At 46.6% G+C, this 22,083-nt stretch overlaps 1 protein-coding gene and 3 non-coding genes across 4 annotated transcripts; all 4 read left to right on the plus strand.

Annotated features, from left to right (window-relative positions):
* Positions 1–5,920: 5,920 nt before the first annotated feature.
* Positions 5,921–9,808, plus strand: LOC123102473 (heat shock cognate 70 kDa protein 2). Its single transcript, XM_044523843.1, has 2 exons — positions 5,921–6,284; positions 7,873–9,808. Exons 1-2 carry the CDS (start codon positions 6,071–6,073, stop codon positions 9,600–9,602), a joined length of 1,944 nt encoding a protein of 647 aa, XP_044379778.1. The 5' UTR covers positions 5,921–6,070; the 3' UTR covers positions 9,603–9,808.
* On the plus strand, positions 7,224–7,310 carry LOC123109171 (small nucleolar RNA Z195/SNORD33/SNORD32 family). The gene has a single exon (XR_006452467.1). It is a non-coding gene; the product is annotated as a small nucleolar RNA Z195/SNORD33/SNORD32 family (small nucleolar RNA).
* On the plus strand, positions 7,397–7,480 carry LOC123109172 (small nucleolar RNA Z196/R39/R59 family). The gene has a single exon (XR_006452468.1). It is a non-coding gene; the product is annotated as a small nucleolar RNA Z196/R39/R59 family (small nucleolar RNA).
* On the plus strand, positions 7,542–7,685 carry LOC123109350 (small nucleolar RNA F1/F2/snoR5a). The gene has a single exon (XR_006452583.1). It is a non-coding gene; the product is annotated as a small nucleolar RNA F1/F2/snoR5a (small nucleolar RNA).
* Positions 9,809–22,083: the final 12,275 nt, after the last annotated feature.

A 22,083-nucleotide genomic window follows, 5' to 3' on the forward strand; every position in this document is an offset into this window, starting at 1 on the left:
GCGGGGGTTAGTCCGTAGAGAGGACAATCACAATTACAACCACCTAGCCTTAGGGTTGTAACATAACTTATGATCTCGAGGTAGATCAAGCTTGTACTTGATACATCATCATCAATACAATCAAAGCAGGACGTAAGGTATTACCTCTTCGAGAGGGCCCGAACCTAGGTAAATATTGTCCCCTTCATCTCATGTTACCAATAGATCCAAGATCCATAGCTCCGGACCCCCTACCCGAGGTCTGCCGGTTTTAGTATCGACGTTGGTGCTTTCATTGAGAATTCCACGGTATGATTGAAAAAAGATCAATGGCACATCTGCAGATCAACTTCAACGCTGGTTGCGGTGACATCTTCGTCCCGGGCCAACTCTTCGCTTTCTGCAACATCGTACTACACGCCAACTAAGCGGGTCGCCTCGACCGCATCGAGAATGTCGCCCCTAACCAGGTGGCCGTGTTCGAAAGCTTGGAATACACCGCCGATTCACGCGGTGACCTCGCCCTCTCTGGCTGGATGCCAGATCGACTTGAGAACTCGTCGGACGCCTCAGGCTCAACCTCTGATCCTAACCACATAGCAGCCAAAAACGGCGTCCCTCATCATCTAGATGTAAAGCATGTTCAGCTTACCTATGCGGGTCCATGTTTGAAAGCCAGCCTTTAAAAATAAAATTGCAAGAAAGAAAGTCCCTAGTATTTTCTCATATCTCCTTCACAATTGGTGCTATTAGGCCTAATGTGCCATTGTGGATACCCATGACCATTGTTTTGCAGTCTGATGCAACTCTGATATGTTGCAACATAAGATCCTTTGCCAGAGCGAAGGCTTCTCGACATGCAAGAGCCTTGAGGATTGTAGGACCCGTCAAACCCTGGTAAACAAGAGCCGACGAACCTATATATGAGCCAAAATCATTGTGGCACACATCCGATATAAAGCCCCTCATCATGTTCTTGCCAACTGCAACATAAACATTCATTTTATGACAACTCGATAGTGGTGAAATCCAAGTTCGCGTTACAATAGGTGCATGCACCGGTGGTTTAGTCTTGGACTCTAGTGTTGCAATCTTAGGATCAAATAAATAACGATTTATATGAACACTAGCACATATGCCCATGCGTTGCAACGGGAAAAATTGATGTTTTATGTAAGCATAATGTCTCACAGCACCGGATTCACTATGAAGAACATGCTGCAACGCAGCATCCTTCTACAAAATGAACATAAAAATATGTTGCAATTTAGCCGTGTTCATATTTTCTTTGCTGGGCATAATCTCCCACTGTTTCCATCTAAGTATAATTCTTTTTAATGACATTTAAGTATAATTATTTCGTTAATTACCATGGCGTCCTTACCTGTTTTAGTCGGAAATCAAATCCTTACTTTTCTAATTTAGTAGCTCCAACACATTGAAGCCTACAGATCCTTCCTTTTAAATTTTAATTATCCTACCTTTTTGCCTCAAATCCTTCATGTAGAATTTATTAAGATCACAATCTTTCTTTTAGTTATTTCACCGGTTTATCCATAATCCTTTCTTTAATTAGGCACATCCGTTTAAATATTCTATTTAAGCCCACAATCCTTCTTTATTAGCTCGCCCTAAACATGATGACTGTCACTTATATATTTAGAGCGAGTTAGAATTAGTAAATGTGAAAGGCGCATAGGCCGTTGGTTGTTACATCGAAGAGCTACACAGGAGGTCCTGTGTTTAATTCCAACAATCTTGATTTATTTTGATTCAATTATTTTTCACGGTCTCTATGAAAGCCCATAAAAGGCCCATCAACATACAAGTATCTGGGCCAGATTGCTTAGTGTGTGCAAACCGAACGAAAAGGACTAAATCAAACCAAGAATACCTATTCCCTTTAATAGCAGGTATAGATAGATATAAATATGTATGGACATTGAACTTTGACGTTCGCCTCCATGGATCAACTTCCATCGCACGGTCTAGATCGCCCACAAAGTCACTACTAGAAAATAGTGGACAGTATGAGAAGCGGGACAACATAGTCCATTGGGATGCAACAAACTAGTCCTGGCCATGGGAAATCCGACCCGGTTTGGCTCGATCTTTCCCACGGGCGGGACCAGGGTCTAGATTTTGAGCCCGAATGCTAGGTCAGGTCAAGCTTGGGCTTGACATTTATGCGTTTTAGAGAAGAGGCGTGCGGCCTGACGGGCTTTTCCACTCACGAGCTGGACTTGGACCTAATTTTTAGGTCTGACGGCCGGGCCTGGCCGGGCTCGGGCCTAGATTTTCTGCTACGGGCTTTTGTAGGTCCGGCCCGACCCGTGGTATGGCCAGGTACACAACAAACAAAGCTAGCAGAGTTACATCACAAGCGAACGTGTAAAAATTGAGCCACACAACCCAGCGACCGAGCGAATGGTCGCTCGATACATTTTTTTTGAAATTGTTAGAGCATCTCCAACAGGCGCGCTAAACTAGCGCCGCGCCGCAAAATCCCCCCTTTTAGCGCACGCAACCGGAATAGTTGCTCCAGCGAGCGCGCGAAAACTGCGCGCGCGACATACGTAGTCCAGCGCGCGGGCCGAAACGCAATCGCGCGTCGCTTATTTGCTGCGCCCGCTCCTGCGCGCTCGCTCGCACCTCCCACCCCCCTCTAGTCGCGACGCCGCCGCCGACCGCGCCACCCGGCGACCATTCCGGCGCTTCCGCGACCTATCCCCGCCCCGCACGCGCTTTCTCCGGCCCCCTTCTAGTCCCGCAGCCCCGCGCGCGTGCTAGTCCTCCGACGAACAGCGCCCGCGCGCTCGCTGCCGCTCGGCGCCCGCAAGGTGTTCGGCAAAACGCCTAGAAGGTATGTATTGCTCAAAAGCCATGAATTTCATGCATGTTGATTGTAGTTTTGTATTTATAGCATAGTATTCAACATTGTAGATGAGTTCGACGTATGATTCTTCCGAAGAAGAATTTGATATGGAAGAGGAGGAGGATCTTGCAATGATCCTAGCTATGCATATTAATAAAAAACCGAAGCACGGTGGTTCGGTTATGGGTCGTCAAAATTTTTGGAGGGATAGGATCGACGCCCACAACAGATTGATCAGGCATTATTCTGCGGAGAATCCCACATACCCCGAGTCGTATTTTCGTCGCCGGTTTAGGATGAGCACCGAGTTGTTCAGGCGCATTGCAGAGAAACTAGCGAGCCATGACCGCTTTTTTCAGCAAAGGAGGAATGCCGCCGGAGAGCTCGGGCGTAGCACCTTTCAGAAGGTGACAGCCGCTTTGCATATGTTGGCATACGGTATACCGGCTGATCTAGTTGATGATCACTTGGCTATGGGTGAGAGCCAAACCATCATGTGTGTCAAGAGCCTCGCAGTCGAAATTGTGCAAGTGTTTGGCGAGGAGTATTTGAGATCTCCCAACGCTGAAGATGTCGCAAGGCTTTTAGCGATGAACAAAGCTTGCGGTTTTTCTGACATGCTTGGCTCAATAGATTGCTTGCATTGGACTTGGAAGAATTGTCCAAAGGCATGGCATGGGCAATTCCACAGCCAAAAAAAGGGTTCCACTATAATCCTTGAAGCGGTGGCCGATCAAGAGACTTGGATTTGGCATGCATTCTTTGGAATGTCTGGATCTTTGAATGACATCAATGTTGTCAACCGGTCACCACTGATGAGTAAGATTGCAAATGGGGAGTTGCCACCGGTGTAGTTTGTAGCAAATGGCCGTACATACAACTATGGCTATTATCTAGCGAATGACATCTATCCAAAGTGGCAAACCTTTGTCAAGCCGTTGAAAAAGCCAGAAGGTAAGAAAAATCTTGATTTCCACAATGCTCAGGCGGCGGCTAGAAAAGATGTGGAGAGAGCTTTTGGGATTTTGCAAGCCCAATTTGCTATTGTGAGTGGACCGGCTAGATTTTGGGATCAGAAGATGTTTTGGTACATAGTGCACGCTTGTGTGATCATGCATAATATGATCATCGAGAATGAGCGTGGCCAAGATGTAGACTACTCTCAGTATGAGCTCTTGGGACATCCTGTGCGAGTGCGACGGAGGGCTAAAAGGGTGGCCCGTTTTGTTGCCTCCTATCATACCATTCGACGTCCCGCAGCGCATAATGATCTTCAGAAGGATCTCATTGAGTGGTGGGCATGGAATGGACGACAAAGAGCATCATGATTTGTGCGTTCGTTATTGTATTGTTAAACTATTTGTTATGTTTAATTGCACTATTTGTTGTATTGAACGATAAAAACTGTTTGTTTGAGTTGTAATAAACGAAATTGAACTATTTATTTTTGTTTGTTTTGATCTTTTTGCTTCTGTTTTCGAATGCATATGTTATTTGTGCAAGTCGCGCGCGCTGCATTTTGGCGCGCTGCTGGAGCGGCGCACGCGCTGTGCATTTTAGCGCGGCTGCTGGAGCCAGCGCTGCGCGCCGCGCCAAACCGAACGATACGCGCGCGACATATCTATTTTTTGCGCGCGGCACGACCGGCGCCTGTTAAAGATGCTCTTACACGGTAGCCTTTTGCGAAGATTGATCAGATTCCTTCAACCCATATGGAAGCAAACTCTTTTGCCGAAAGTGTAAAAACTAGCCGTTTGAACATCCCAAACCAAGATTCGCAAAAATAAAAAAAATAAAGCATCTTCCAAACAGAGAGGCGTCTGTGGAAAGGAGACCCTGCGCCATCATCTGAACGGCTTCACCGCATGACCCCAAATAGACGTCCGCTTTATTCAGATTTTGTCAGTTTGAGGTAGCAATAGATAACAAACCAGACATGCATGTCCGGCTCGTTCTAGGTCAAGGCACCCATCGCGACGACTACCCCAAACTATCCGACTCGACGACGCACATGCCGAATACACCCGCGCTCGCCGCGAGCCCTATTGCGCCGCGCCCGCCGCGAGCGCCTCGCGCCCGCCGCCGCCCTCACGCCGCGCCCGCCGCCGCCCTCTCGCCAGTCGCGCTGCCTTGGCCACCGCGCCTGTTCCGCGCTCGCGTGCCCGCGTCTGCCGCGCTCCGGCGGCCCCGCACGCGTCCCACCCACGTCGCGCCTGCGCTGCGCTCGTGCCCCTCCCGCGCGCCCCCTGCCCGGTCACCGTGCCGCGCTCGCGCCAGCGCCCCGTGCCCGCCCATCGTGTTCGCCGCCGGGTCGCGCCCTGAGCCCCGCGCCCTGCCCTCCCGCACGCCCTGCGCCCTGCCCACGCCGCGCCCGCCCGCTCGCGCCGCGCCCGCCCACGCGCGTCGCTGCCTCGCCTGCCCGCTCGCGCCACAGCCACGCGCGACCCCACCCCCGAGCGCCGCAGCCTCGCCCGCCCGCTCGCGCCACCACCGCGCGCACGGCACTTCGTGCTCACCGCCGTGGGCTCGCCCACGCCCGGACGTGCTCGCCAGCACGCTCGCCCGCGTCAGGACGTGCTCGCCCGCAGCCGCAAGCGCCGTCGCGCCCCGCCACCGTGCCCGCCCCGCGCCGTCACGCTGTTGTGCCCACCCGCCGCCGCGCCCGCCGCCCCGCGCCGCTGTACACGCATGCCGTCACGCCCCGGTGTGCTCGTCGCTGTGCCACGGTTGGTGGGGAGGTGGGTGGAAAGGAAGGAGAGAGAGAGGGGTGGGGGAGAGAGAGGAGAGAGAGAAAAGCGGGGTAGGTGGGAGAGAGGTTGACATATGGGCCCGGCCGGACACGAGCGGACGAGCTGCGTCCGCTTTGGGCTCGAAACGAGACCAACTTTGGTCCAGGGATGGGGTGAAACGGACACGAAACAGATGAAAAAGCAAAATGGGGTTTGCCGCTGGGTCGTCTTATTTGTCTATTTTATCTCAAACGGACAGGGACGGACAGGATAGGGTCGCGCGGTGGAGTTGGCCTAATATCCCGACCCGCAGCCCAAGAACCTTTAGAGTTTCACGAGCCCTCTTCCGTCCTACAAAATCCCCGGTTCCGCCTCCTCTACTCTTGCTCTTCAAACCCTAGTCCTCCCCCTCCTCCTCAACCCGCCGCCGCTTCTTCTCCTCCGGAAGAAAACCCTAGAGAGCTTCAAGTTCTCCGGAGCGCGAGAGATGGCCGCGAAGGGCGATGGGCCGGCGATCGGCATCGACCTCGGCACGACGTACTCGTGCGTCGGCGTGTGGCAGCACGACAGAGTCGAAATCATTGCCAATGACCAGGGCAACCGCACCACGCCGTCGTACGTCGCCTTCACCGACTCCGAGCGCCTCATCGGTGACGCCGCCAAGAACCAGGTGGCCATGAACCCCATCAACACCGTCTTCGGTGAGCGTCTCTTTACCTTGCATCCGTTACAAGCTCAGATCTGTTTACTGTTTTCATAAAGTGATTAGCACTCTACCTCGGATCTACTCTGTTTAGTGTGTTTTAGTATTATTCGCATGTGTTCTAGTCTGATATATATTATTGGTCTTGGTCGCTTAGATCCGTGCTGCCAACGGTTTGTTACTAGAGGTAGCTGTTAGCTGGTTGGTATTGAGGTTTCAGATCTATTAGTATAAACATATATGACTTGCGCAGTTGGATCTTGTTAATTGTTTGGTCCCACTTAGTCTATTTGTTTAAAGTAGATCTGGACAGTGAGTTATTTTACACTTCATTGGCATGTGACTCGAATGATATCTATATTATTAATGTTATTATAGGGTTTGATTGCTTTGTCTTGCCAAGTGTGTTTGGTTAACATGATTTAAATCTACATTGTCAATTAGCTATTCTGTTGGAGAATAATTCTAGCGGATTGTGGATTGAAACGATTCTTTATCAAATCCCACTTGGTTGCATGACAGGCTTGTTGTTCACTGCACTTTTCATTGATTCTCATTCTTTGTAGCAGTTCTGCACCAATTAGTGTAGCTTTATCTTTTGAATTAGTTATTATTGGTGTATTTGTTTTATTTCTAGAGCTAGCAGATTGATGATGAAATAAAATCCAAGCGCTTTTCTGCTGAATTTATGATGGATGGCTTTGGGCCATAAGTTTGCTACCATGTTTTGTGAAGCGGAATTGGGCGAATTCCTTGTGATTTGCTCCTTTTTTGCCCGTCTAATTTTAGATGTGGCAAAATAGGGTAGCAAGCTAAATGTGCCCATAGCTTTCATGGTTTTCAATCTGAACAATCTGCAGCTCAATCTCTCATTGCATTTTTTGTTACCTACTGGATTTTGTTGTACTGGTTCATTTTTGTCTGGTTCATTCTTGATGGGAGAAGTGATGATATCATAACCATACCACATTTCTGTATTCACTGTGATGATCAACTTACATCATGCACTACCATCTGATCTCCCATTGCTATTTTTACTGTTGATATATTTTTATATAATTCAACTTTTGAATTCTGAAAACTGAAATGCTGAACCTGTTTTTGTTGCTGTGCAATCTGTGATGCAAACAATCCCATTTGCTGAATCACTGTGATTATTATAAACAAGATCACCATCTTTCGGCTGAGATTGCATGACAAGTTTATGTTGATTTGTTTAATGCAATGTTGATGAATGCATCCATGCTTTTACACTAAATACCATTTGGCATCTGACTTTTTTGCTTTTTTTTGTGATTCTGTGTCTCAAAACATGGCAAAAAATGAGGGGGAACGAAACTTTGCTACACTGGCTGCTCATAATGAGCCTCTAATTACTATATACTACCTGTTTATATTACTTTGCTTATGATAACTGTTTAATATTGGATAATGGTCCTCTTAGATACAGCCCTATTTCCAGCCCGTTTAAATACTTACCATGTTTTCTGCCCAAGTCTGTCTGTGAATGAACTTTTCATATAATGACAACTGTTTACTTTTTAGTTTGTTTTTTATGCATTTCTGACGTAAACTCTTTTATGCAGATGCCAAGCGTCTCATTGGCCGGAGATTTACCGATTCTACTGTCCAGAGTGATATTAAGCTGTGGCCCTTCAAGGTTGTTGCTGGACCTGGTGACAAGCCTATGATTAATGTCCAGTACAAGGGTGAGGAGAAGCAGTTTGCAGCCGAGGAGATATCTTCTATGGTTCTCATCAAGATGCGTGAGATTGCTGAAGCTTTCCTTGGCAGCACTGTGAAGAATGCTGTTGTCACTGTACCTGCATACTTCAATGACTCGCAGAGGCAGGCTACCAAGGATGCTGGTGTCATTGCTGGCATCAATGTCCTTCGTATCATCAACGAGCCAACAGCTGCTGCCATTGCTTATGGTCTTGACAAGAAGGCTTCCAGTGTTGGTGAGAAGAATGTCCTCATCTTTGATCTTGGAGGTGGTACCTTTGATGTCTCTCTTCTCACCATTGAGGAGGGTATCTTTGAGGTTAAAGCCACAGCTGGTGACACTCATCTTGGTGGTGAGGACTTTGACAACAGGATGGTCAACCACTTCGTCTTGGAGTTCAAGAGGAAGAACAAGAAGGACATCAGTGGCAACCCGAGAGCTCTTCGGAGGCTGAGGACATCCTGTGAGAGGGCAAAGAGGACTCTCTCCTCCACTGCGCAGACCACCATTGAGATTGACTCGCTGTTTGAGGGCATTGACTTCTACTCCACCATCACCCGGGCCAGGTTTGAGGAGATGAACATGGATCTGTTCAGGAAGTGTATGGAGCCTGTGGAGAAGTGTCTCAGGGATGCAAAGATGGACAAGAGCACTGTACATGATGTTGTCCTTGTCGGTGGTTCCACCAGGATTCCCAAAGTGCAGCAGCTTCTCCAGGACTTCTTCAACGGCAAGGAGCTGTGCAAGAGCATCAACCCTGATGAGGCTGTTGCCTACGGGGCTGCTGTCCAGGCTGCCATCTTGAGCGGAGAGGGCAACGAGAAGGTCCAGGACCTGCTGTTATTGGATGTCACCCCTCTTTCTCTTGGTCTGGAGACAGCCGGGGGTGTGATGACAGTCTTGATCCCAAGGAACACCACCATCCCCACCAAGAAGGAGCAGGTCTTCTCCACCTACTCGGACAACCAGCCCGGTGTGCTCATCCAGGTGTATGAGGGTGAGAGGACCAGGACCCGTGACAACAACCTTCTTGGCAAGTTTGAGCTGTCTGGCATCCCTCCTGCTCCCAGGGGAGTTCCCCAGATCACGGTCTGCTTTGACATCGACGCCAATGGTATCCTGAACGTGTCTGCCGAGGACAAGACGACTGGGCAGAAGAACAAGATCACCATCACCAACGACAAGGGCAGGCTGAGCAAGGAGGAGATCGAGAAGATGGTCCAGGAGGCTGAGAAGTACAAGTCCGAGGACGAGGAACACAAGAAGAAGGTGGAGTCCAAGAACGCCCTGGAGAACTACTCATACAACATGCGCAACACGATCAAGGACGAGAAGGTCGCCTCCAAGCTGCCGGCGGACGACAAGAAGAAGATCGAGGATGCCATTGATGCTGCCATCCAGTGGCTGGACACGAACCAGCTTGCTGAGGCGGACGAGTTCGAGGACAAGATGAAGGAGCTGGAGGCCCTGTGCAACCCCATCATCGCCAAGATGTACCAGGGTGCTGGTGCTGACATGGAGGGCGGCATGGACGACGATACCCCAGCTGCGTCCGGCGGCCCTGGCCCCAAGATCGAGGAGGTTGACTAAACAGTCGATGTTCTGTGACAGAGGCGGTGAAGCCTGCTGCTAGTTACAGTATTATTATGTCGTGTCTGTCATCTGAGACTTGAGGTTGTGATGGTTATTGTTTCGCTCCGGGTGGTCGGAGTTATTCCAGTGCGAGTTGGAACATTCGTGGGTTAAATGGGCCACGATGTCACGTCTAAGTAATATATTATTCTAGTTCGTTGGTATTTCTGCTGCCCATTGTTATATTTTCTTACTCCTGTGCTGTTCTTTTTTGTTGAGTTATTTACTGGATTGGTTACTCTGTTGTTTTGGAGTTCACTGGACTGAGTGGTCGGAGTGTCAAATTTTATGCCGTGGGTCGTCGCAAGGCAGATGAAGGTGCCAGGATCAGGCTGTGGACGACGAAACCGGTGAGTTCTGCCTCTACTGGCTATCTTCAGATCGCCCCCACACCATGATATTAGTCTAAGTTACTACCTTCATAATGCAAAGTAACATGATAGTAGTGTCATAGATGACTTTATTTATTAGTTTGTAGACTCATCTTGTCTAGCGCTATGTTACAGTAACATATTATGTTACCACCTCACATTAAATATTTGCCATATAAGCAAAAAATTCTTGGAGTGTGCTATGTTACTAGCTAAGTTACTCCCACTATGACTAGCCTTAGTACTTTGATCTTTTGGCCCCTTTTACTATTGGAGAACCTAGCTTTGATGAAGGAAAATCAATTCATTCTCCTAAAGACGTGTCTCATTCCTATAGGCTAAGGATAGGATTTTTTAGTGAGTGCAGTATGTTTTTTTCCTTTGATTTGAAATTAGAAGGATTGGTTCCTAAAATTGAGTGTCTAATGTTTTTTTCCTTTGAACTAAAATGAGAAGGATCGGTTCCTATTTCTATGATTCCTTTGAACTGAAATTTGAAGGATTGTTTCCTATCCTATATAGGAATAGGAATTTATACTTCAAAGAAATATTTCCTACAAAATTTGTATCCTTCACCTTGAACTTGCAGACAAAAGACAATTCAAACCCTAAACTTCTAATTCCTGAAATTAGCACATCAAACTCTTTAATCTCGGTCTATTTTAAACCTTGAACGCGTTTTGGTCTATTTTAAACTTTGAGGGGTCCCAAACATGGCAGCTCAAACCTGGGATAGTTGGCTGTGGCCGAGCGCGACTGGGCTGGCCCACCTTTTCCGTAACACGTGAGTTAAAAATTTGAAAAAAAAAGAGAGAGCACGGGGAATCGATTTTGCAACCTGCTGCCGAACTCGTCTTGATAGCCACTCTAACTGATGGGTATTGGTGATCAATACGAAGCGCAAAGAATATTTGACCACATACCGCATCATCGACATTTAAAAACATTTCTGAAATTTTTCGAAATGTTTTCTTAGAAATTGTCAACAATTTTGAAATCCAAACATTTTCTGGAATTTTTGGAATCATGATCTTCTTTAGAAAACATAAACTAATTTTGAAAACGTGAACCATTTTTGAAATTCACAAACACTTTTTAAAAAAACACTACTTTGAAACCTGAACAAAATTTTGAAATGCGAACAAATTCTGATAATTTGTTCCCATTTGTTCAAAAATTAGGAAGTTTGAACTTTAAATTTTTGTTCAGATTTCAAAATTTGTTCCCACTTTTACAAAAAATGTTTATGTTTAAAAACTGTCTTGTTTTGAAAAATTGTTCGCACTTTAATTTTTCAGGTTTAATTTTTTTTCGTGTTTTCAAAAAATTTGTTCATTTTTTAAATATTGCCACTTAAAAAAATTCAGGGATTTAAAAAATGGTTCACGTTTTCAATATTTCTTTGTGTTTTTCAAAAACTGTTTGTAATTAAAAAAATCGCATTTCTGCAAAATCGTGTGGAATTTTTTTTTAAGAATATTCAGATTTCAAACTTGTTGATAATTTTTAATAAAATGTTCCAAATCTCGACATTGCGTTGTGTAGTTAAATATTTTGCGCTTCTCATTTATAACCAAAAGTTATCAGTTAGAGTGGTTAGTGGGAGTAGTTTAGAAGCACCCGGTCCCAAGTTTGATTCCTCGTGAGTCTCGGTTTTATGGATAGTTTTAAGCCTCGCGTTACAAAAAAGAAAAACATGCTTCGCTCCTGGTGGGCTGGCCCAGTCGCCTTCGGCCGCAGCCAGACCTGCCATGTCAACATTGCTAAAAAAAAACCTGCCATGTCAACAATCTCTTTGTTAACTCGCTCAGGGTTCAAAACAGACTGGAATCTGAGAGTCGATGTGCTTTCGTCTACAAGTTTAAGGTTTGTTTTGGAATTTTTTCGAAAGGGGTTTGCTAGTGGGATCTACACTGTAACTCTCTTCCTCTGCTCCATCATGGCACTTTTGTTCCATCCCGGTGTTGTCCTGGCGCATAATCTGGAAGTGCTGGGCCTTGCTTAACATCAATTTTTTTTGCTCTGCCCTCTTTGGTCCGAGGAGAATGAAATCATGCATCACCTTCTTTCTCGGGTGCATTTTCTCCCACACCACTGGGCATGAAAATTCTGTCGTGCTTCCACCTCAACATCTGAAATTTCGATGTGCTTTCGTCTACAAATTTAAGGTTTGTTTTGGATTTTTTCCGGAAGGGGTTCGCTAGTGGCATCTACACTGTAACCCTCTTCCTCTGCTCCGTCATGGCACTTTTGTTCCATCCTGGCGTCGTCCTAGCGCATAATCTGGAAGTGCTGGGCCTTGCTTAACATCAATTTTTTTTGCTCTGCGCTCCTTGGTTCGAGGAGAATGAAATCATGCATCACCTTCTTTCTCGGGTGCATTTTCTCCCACACCACTGGGCATGAAAATTCTGTCGTGCTTCCACCTCAACATCTGACCATCAGACGGCACAGCGGCCTTCTTCAATTGATGTGAGGTCACGACTGCGTCATCCACCGGCATGTGCAACGCTTTCATCTTCGACGGTATGCGGCCATGACATCAAAGGCACACTCTGAGCTTGCACCGGAGCCAAAGGCTTAGATAAAATTATACTCCTTCTGTCTCGAATGTCTCAATTTTATACTAAGTTTAGTACAAAATTATATTAAAATTGAGACAGTTATTTTGAGACGGAGGGAGTACTTGTAACATGAACCTGATGTGCCGGTTTTTGTGACTCCAGCTTGTGCGCATTACCAGGAGTTGCACCCTGTATTTTCTCTCCCCTATCAATGAGACGATACACAATTATACATATTCATGAAAAAAAAAATGCTGCGCGCGGCTAAGTTAGTATGCTGCGCGAGTTGGAACGTGTCTGTGGCAACGCGGCGTGCAGTGGCATGGGACGGGATACGAGTCCGTTTTGTAGGTACTCCCTCTGTAAATAAATATATGAGCGTTTAGATCACTAAGTAGTGATCTAAACGCTCATATATTTATTTACAGAGGGAGTAGGATGCAGCGGCACGCAGTGCAGAGCCGGTGACATGGTGCGACTGCTTTTGTTCGTTCAGGTGCCTCCTCACAGTCACACTCGCAATGGCAGTCACGTCCCGTCGTCCGGCTTCCGTTTGACGGCCGGTCGGTCGAGGGCGAGAAGGAATCGGCAGCAGGAGAGGAGTTTTTCCTTGGTCTCGAAGCATATAAAGCGTCTCTTGCCTGCAGCGCAATCCCATTTGATTCTTCCGAGCTAGTAGTAGAAGCCTAGAACCCAGCCCGTCGCGGCAGCATGCGAGCTTTGCCTTGCCGTGCCTGCAGCTCGTCCTCCCCGCCGGGTCGGCAGTGGCCGGCGGTAGCTTTACCCTAGATTTGGCCCGGCAGGGAGCCAACCAAAAGCTGCCGCGACGAGACGCCGGCCTCGGAGGCCGCGCCGGTGGGCGCTGAACCGGAGAGGGATCGGGTCACATGGGAGGCACTCGCCTCGCCTACCTCGCTGCCGGCTGCTTTTTCCTCCCCTCCCGGCCATCTTTGACTGCCTATATATTTGGGGAACCTAGACTAGAGGGAGGGAGGGAGGAGTCTTCCAGGCCAAGATATCTTTGATGCTGCCTGCCTCTGCCTCTGCCTGATTGATTGGTTGATGATTCCTCGTCGCGCACTAGTCGTACCTTGCACTGTCAGCGCTCTGCTCACGCACTTGAGCTCCCAGGGACATATTTGTAGATGAGGAGATTCACAAACTATCTGAACAATCAGTTACACCTTTGTATATAAAAAGATACAACCAGTATCTGCTTTGCTTTCTTTGGTATGTGAAAAATTTACCGTAGAACAAGTGCTTCAAAAAAGAAAAAAGCCCACACATTTTCTCCTTTGAGACTACAACATAATCCTTCAGTTTCAAAATATATGTGTTTTTTTGTACTTTGCAGCTTCCAAATTTGACAATTATAAACTATGTTGTGCTATGATTTCTTCTTCTTTTAATGATACCATTTACATTTAACCAACTAAGTTATTTTAGGTACCTAGTGATATTTTTTTATCAACAACATATACAATGCTTCCCAAAAAGACATAAAAAACGGATTTTATTGGAAATATTGATACAAGATGCATCTAAGCACACAATTCAATACACGACTTGAGAAAAAGGTTAACCGGACCAACTGTTCACATCATACTCGATACCCCGCTCATCACCGTGAAATTAGATATATATAGTTTTCTAATATTTATATATAGTCTGTGTAGAATACTAATTCTGTCATTACTATTTTAAACTACGAGAGAAATTTTTGCATAAGCAAAAAAGTCTTAACACGAAAAATTGTACACGTCACAATTAAAACCCACTTAAAATACATTAATACATGTTGCATTGTAGAGGATTCTCATGTGTACATCAGACGAGTGCTAGTGATCTCTCGGGAGAGATAGACTAGAGGTCCGAGTGAGGAAATGCCATGTAACTCGAGTGACGACGTCGGCGTGTGGTCCGATTCTCTGGAGAGACGCCACTCATTAACACGGGGGAATGCCAGTGCGGGCCATCTTCGAGTCCAAATTTATGAGGCTCGCGCCTTGGAGCCTAGAAGAAGGGCCAAGTTAACCCGTAGAGGGGCGTCGAGCTCTTCCCATCGCAATCCTGAAGATGACTTGAGTCGGGTTTGATTAGGTGTCCGAGTGCACGGTAACCCTTGGAGGGCGATTGGTCGGACCGACGAGTGTTACTTAGGAAAGGAATCGGAAGCGACCAATCGAGTTGAATCGTAGCCAGAATCTTGTTGTTCGAAATTTCGCATGCGCGCGTGGAAGTGGTTGCACCGCGGCTAGTGGGCAAAGTGGGGCACGACGCCTCGATTTTCGCCCAGGAAATCCGCCACGTGCCCTGTTTCCTCTGCGCGGTGAATGCGGCGGGCGCTGTTGGATCCATAGATCGAGGTCGGAGATTCACGGGGCAGATTTACCCGTGGTATAAAGAGCGAACAAACTAGGGCGGAGGGGATAGATCCCCTTGTCACCTCGCCCACTCCGTTGTTCCTCGACTCATCCACGTCCACCCTAAGCATCATCCCACTACGATAGAATGGGGGAACGACTCGACGGTGAGGCTGGAGAAGGCGAAGGCGGGGAAGAGCGCATCGTCGAGCGGCGGTCCACCGGCGGGCCGAACCGAGGGGGACTGGATGCCGTCCAGGGTCACGCGGAAGAGATTGCTGGAATTGGAGGACGAAAAGTTGATTTCGAAGGGCCGTTGGAGGTTGCCGGAGGCAGACGAGGTAGAGCCCGCACCACAGGCGGACGAGCAGGCCCTCCTCGTTGCCCACATCGAGAGAGGTTTTTCTTTGCCATCCCATCCTTTTTTCCGCGCATTCCCGGACTTCTTCGGGGCGCAGCTCCACCAACTTCCGCCGAATGCCATCATCTATCTGTATGCTTTTGTCTTACTCTGTGAGAATGTCATCGGTTGCTACCCCCACCGGGTGCTGTTCAAGCACATTTTCACCTGTCGGTCGATGACCGTGAAGAAGGATTCGCTGGATGGGGCGAAGACCAACGTGACCTAGCAGTGTGGCGGACTGGGCATACAGCTCAGGGGGCGGAGCGCCTTCCCCAAGATGAGCTTCCCCAACTCCGTCAAGGGCTGGCATGACAGTTGGTTTTACTGGAGGGACCTCCCGAGTGCTAGATCTCTAAATGGACTTCCCCCTTACTCGAGGGTGAGAGTTGTTGCTCCCCCGTCCCTCGAGGTAGCCAAGGATGAGAAAGTAGATGTAGGTATTCTAGTCAACGCCTTGGTTGGAGTTGTGAGGGTCGGAGTTGACAGGATGGACCTGCTAGAGGTGTTCCTCAGTCGGAGGATCTAACTGCTGTAGGCCAGGGCGCACCCCATGTGGATGAAGATCGGCCGGGTGATCCAATTCGAGTTCATCCCGAGGACTTGACTGAGAAGGCCATAGAGTGAAAGCTCAAGGCCATCACGTCCGCATGAGACAACCCGCGGGGCGCCAGGAAAGTGCCCGCTTAAGACCAGGAGCACCCGCCTGTCAATGTAAGTTTGCATCTAGATCAACCGAGTCATTCTCTGTAACGACTTTCTCATGCTTGGATCTGATTTCAATGTGATTTCTTTTCAGCAGAGCTTCCAGAAGGTGATTTCGCAGGTACCAAATGTCGATCACGCCCTAGGGGATGTGGCGAGCGGCACCGAGCATCATCATTATGAGGAGGAGGAGGAGTGCGACGAGGAGGAAGAGAGCGACATGACGAGAGCACCGAGGAAGGTGAGGAGGCAGAGTCCTCCCCATCAGAAGAATTTCCCAGGGAGCCTCGCACCAAAGCACACCATGATTCGAGCGCCCGCGTGGTTGGCATTCGGGCGCCGAGTGGCTCGAAGCCGACTGCTACAGCTCCTGCCACTCGCAGCTTGAAGCGCAAGCGGGCAGAGTCTACGGAGTCAGTCAAGAAACAACGGAAGCATGTTTCTACCAAGCCTCGGAAGGCCGACCTGCCGAAGATCATGGTGGTCATGCCAGTGGCTTCGACGTAAGTGTTAGAGACCGAATTCTTTCTTTGTGCAAATTTGTCTTGATAGATAGTCGAGCGATTCTGTGATTGTAGCAATGAGACATCGACGACTTCACTGGACCCGAATGCCCCTAGGAAGGGCCAGACTAAAGCCGACGCCGCGGACGCTACCACTTCCAAAGGTATTGACTGGTTCATTCTTCGAATCATGTCCGAGTGACCCACATGATGATGTCTTATTACTCGTGTGAGTGTAGCACCAACTGACACAATCCAGCTTGATGATGATGACAAGGCCGACCCGCCAAACCCATAGGTTGACGAGAGGGTGCCAACTGGCACCGATATTATCTTGCGGGATGCTTCACCAAGCCGAGTGGGCCGCGACTCTCCAGCCAAAGCTGCTGTGAAGCCCGCGGGGTCCAAGCCCTCTGGCCTGGGCTGGTTCCAAGCTTGTGGCCACAACTCTGTCTCCTAAACCCTTATCCATGCTGAAGCCAGCCCTTGTCACCGCCTTCACGTTGTACAGGGTCCTGGAGGACCAGGTGGGGGCGAGCAAGGAGGCTCTGATTCAAGTCAAGGTGAGGAACAAGCGACTGAAGGAGGCATATGACGAGAGTGAAGCGTTGCAGACCAACGCCCGAGTAAGTACCATTGTAAGTACGCTTTTTAGTCAGAGTCTTGAAGTTTTTGAGTTTTCTTCTTGTTGGTGCAATATCTTCCTACCTATGTTTTGGAGATTGTTGACAGAAACAGGTATGGACTGATTTGTTTGCTAGTGCATACAGAGAGAAATAGTCCATACAGAACCGCAAAGAATGTTGTCTCCGGGGCCAAGTTCGAGGAACTTCACCGAAGTATATCTGCATTGTAGACAAGAATGAGCTGCATTTGTTGAAGACATGTATGCGAGAAGATTGATGTGAAGGAATTAACCCCTCGAACGTTTACTGCTGAAGCGAAGCATTTGGTTCGGTATCGTCGTCCAAAGAAATTGACTGCAGCGAACGGAAGTCGAAGACAAATTGAAGACATAATATTCTTTTCGTCTTTGTTCTTTGGTTCATTTGAGTCATAAGACCTCTGTACTATTAAGAGGGGTATAGTTTCTCGAAGCTTAGATCCGCTGTGATGCTTAGCACAAAACCTATGAAAGATGCGAGAGAAATCTTTTTATGCTCCGAATGATTACCTGGCAGCAGTAGACGTTATTCTTCGTGCTGCAGGAGATATATTCTGGGAGTTAGCATTACTTGCTCCGCAAGTAATGTTACCGTTATCCTCAAATTTCCGACCGTTGGACTCGTGTCGTTCAGTCATTGGGTGCTCCTCGTGTCCAATTTGGTCATTTCCCATCAGGGAAGGTTGCACCTACAAATAGCCACCCGCTCCAACATTGTCCGTTGGCTGCTCCGCTTGAGATTTCTGAGAAGATTGATTTGAGCAACCCCTTTCCGAGTGATTTGAGTTTAAGATCCACCGAGAGAAAAATCAAGATCCCAAACTTAGACAGTGGTTTAGCATCACAGTAGTTTTGAGTTAGAGTTCTTGTACCTATTACTCTTGAGAGCTGTGCACTCTCTAGACGGATAGGTTTCCGCTCGATGTTGAAGAGTTGTTGTCTTGACCGAGCTAGATCTTCAGCAACCAAGAGTGATTGTGGTTTGCGAAGGTCGACCGAAGCTTCTTCAATGCTCGGATTCAGGTAGAAAGTAAGAGCAGTAGCATATTCACAGGAGAGCTTTGTACTTGAAATTAGTAGTCCCGGTAGTTGGAAAAAAGCTCTGAATATAGATTCAAAGCATCAAGATTGGTAGTCTATCATTAGTTGGCCAGTCATAGCAATTTAAGTAGAAAGCTTGCTTTGGGATTAGATCATTCAACTATGTTGTGACTAAGCAGATATGTCTATTGTGCCCGGCAAAAACATATTTGCAAGGAGTTTCCCAAAGGCTTTCTCATTCATAAAAAACAATTTCAAGTATATTTCCGTTCTCCATTCTCTGCTCGGATGATTGCCACTTGTGTGAATTTCATTGCTGTGGGTCCCGTGTGTGCTCGAATAAGATTGTTTTAGGATTCTATTTAGTTGAATTTCTTGACTCTGCGGTGCTGGTTATCGAGTTTATGGCGCCACCGACCATCCAAAAAGAACACCGTCAAGTATCTACCATGAGTGAAATCAACTAGAGTCTGATCAGCTTTGAGTTGAAGGAGAATAGGTCGAAGAGAGTTTATCTTCCGTGTTAAGTGACAACCCCTCCAACCAAACGTAGCTCTTTGGCAAAAGGGTGAACTGGTCTACCAAATATGATTGTCGCCATCGATCACCACTGGTTCATTCTACTTTACTGCAATTCCTTCAGCAGTTTACATTCGTGTTCCGTGTCGATAGTTTACCTGATCATTATCATCTGTTGTGTTCCCTTTATGTATCGTTCTATTCTGTTGTCAACCTCGGACATCATTGTGTTCATATCATTTCATTTTCATCACTTGTTTTCATTTGTCACTGTCATATTCCTCGGTTCATCTGTGATATCTTACTAGAGTTTTATTTCTCTATGCGTATCATGTTGTGTCTCATTCTACTGCATTTGTTAGCTTGTTGCATTACTCTGATCATAGTTAAACCTATGATTTCCCAAGCTCGTACTGTTGTCACTTCCTTCATCAAGGAATATTCTTCTGAAGATGAAGAATGATTTAGTTCATTTCCCTCTTTCCATTATTCCGCTGCTGTGATTGGGAAACATTCAAAATAATTTTTGAATCTGCCATTCACCCCCTCTGGTCGATATACTCTCAGTCCTAACAAATGTATCAGAGCAGGTACTCCATGTCTCTGTTTATTAAAGGTCTAACGTCCTTGGAGTTTTGAGTATGTCATTTGCAGGTAGATCCTCGCACTATGAAAGATTTCCTATCTTCGATGGAAATGACTATCTCTACTGGAAGGCAAGCATGAGATTCAGAATTCAAACTATCAACTATGATCTGTGGTAGATTGTGGAAAGTGGCTACACTATTCAGCAACCAGATGATCCCAATTTCGATGACAAAGGAAATCTGTAGCTGGATGCTCAAGCAAAAGATATCATTTGTAGCATTCTCTCGAAAGACATTTTCTTTCGGTTCCAAAAGCTCGACACTGCCAAGCAACTTTGGGATGCTATCAAAAATGCCCATGAAGAATTTTTTGCCAGATCAGATCCTCACATTCAAATGCTTCATGCTATGTTTGCTGGCTTCAGAAGTCTTCATAAGGAAAGTGCTATGGAACTGACTGGTCGTTGGACAAACATCGTTGAAAGACTTCATCAGTGAGGAGTAACTGATATCACCGATAGAGATGTAGTCAACAAGCTTCTGAGTGCCCTTGATGAAACCTTCGATCCCATCATCATAGCTGAAATCAAGCAAAGACCAGAGTATGAAGAACTTCACTATGTTGAAGTCATGAAGCTGTTGTCGATTCATGAAGAAAAGATGGATCTGGAAAATGCAGATCAAGAATCTTCTTCGGAAAGTGAAGGAGAAATTCTCTCACACTATGACAGTTCGGAAGAAGAAGAAGATGTTGAGAATCAACACACCATCACCAGAGAACTTGAGATGCTAACAAAAATGCTAAGTGATCCTTGAAGACAAAATCTAAGCCCCACGAATGATGACGAATTTGACTTGCCAGAATCATCAAGAAGGTTATCTCCAAATGAAATGCTTCAAATGCAAACTGTTCGGTCATCTAATAGCAGTCTCTCCTAGCTAGGAAGGAAAACCTAGTAACAGATGGAAATGTCTTCACTATAGTGGATTCACTCGAATGGATCGTTATACTAAGCTCTCAAATAAAAATGAAGCTTCCTCATTTTCTCCGACGAGACCAGTCACTGACGTGAAAAAAGAGCAACCATCGAATCAAACATGAAGATAATATCACAGCTGAATAAAGCATGTGCTGATATGACCCTGGATTCCAAAGAGGAGGCAATAGACACTGAATAAGATGATGAAGAATTCTACAAAAGGATAGGAAGGAGCAATGCCTTCATTGCCTGTGAAACATCTAAGAATTCAATCGAGATAGACACTGGTGATGATGCTTCAAGTGATGATGAACCAATTGCATTCTATCTCATGGAAAAATCATCTAAGCATGAGGTATCAGCAAAACACCAAAAATCCATGGATGGATATTCTCCTGAATACATTGCCTATGCTAAACTTGTTAATATTGCAAAATCTCAACATGATGAACTTGAAATGCTTGAGAAGAATCTTAGGAAAACCGAAGAATTACTGGTCAAAGAGGTGGAGAAAAATCAAAAATTGATGGAAGAGCATGAAGCTTTTTCTACAACTATTGATGATCTTTCCAGCAAATATGATTCTAACTTAGAAAGCATCAATGAGGGCTTTATTGCACTAATACCTAAAGTTCCCTCCCCAGAGACGATTAACGACTTTAGACCGATCACACTGCTAAATTGCTGCCTCAAAATAATCACCAAACTATTGGCCAACCGTCTGCAGAAGATCATTCTCAAAATTACACATCGTAACCAATACGATTTCATCAAACGTGGAACTATACAAGACTGTCTTGCTTGGGCCTTTGAGTACATCCATCAATGCCAAGTCTCCAAGAAAAAAATTGTTCTACTCAAACTTGACTTCGCTAAAGCCTTCGACACCGTAGAACATGGGGCTATGCTTGAGATTATGAAGCATATGGGGTTCAATGACAAGTGGCTTTCCTGGATCAAGTCTATCTTCTCCTCCGGTAAATCTTCCGTGCTCCTCAATGGCGTACCAGGCAGACAATTCTTATGTAAGTGTGGTGTCCGACAAGGCGACCCATTGTCTCCCCTTCTCTTTGTTATTGCAGCGGATCTCCTCCAAGCTGCCATTAATGATGCATTCCGACAAGGGAAGATCCATCTACCGTTTGACAGACAGCACCAACAGGACTATCCAGTTATTCAATACGCGGATGACACAATAGTTATCATGCCAGCGTGCCCAGCTCAAGCGCGTACTATGAAAGGAATTCTTAATGATTTTGCCACATCTATTGGTCTCAAGATAAACTTTCATAAATCGACACTCATTCCGATGAATTGTGAGGCAGATCTTACAAATGAGCTTGCTAGTATCTTTGAATGCAAGATTGGTAACATGCTGTTCACATACCTCGGCCTCCCTTTGGGGACTAGTAAACCCTCCATCCAAGACCTAATGCCGATGGTATGCTATGTAGAATGAAGACTGACTTCCACCCTGACCATGATGTCATATGGAGCCAAACTTTCGTTGCTAAATACAGTCATCACCTCGCTCATCATGTTTGCTCTATGCACTCTAAAGTTCCCACCGAAAATCCTGGAGTTATTGGATAAGATTCGTCGAAAATGTCTATGGACAAAGAAAACTTAACAAGGGGAAAAATGCAACTCCTTGGTTGCCTGGGATAGGATCTGCCGCCCAAAAGATAGTGGAGGCCTTGGGATCATCAACTTAAAGATACAAAGTGATGCGCTCCTCCTCA

Source organism: Triticum aestivum, chromosome 5A (assembly GCF_018294505.1).
Source record: "Triticum aestivum cultivar Chinese Spring chromosome 5A, IWGSC CS RefSeq v2.1, whole genome shotgun sequence".
Taxonomy (NCBI): Eukaryota; Viridiplantae; Streptophyta; class Magnoliopsida; order Poales; family Poaceae; genus Triticum; species Triticum aestivum.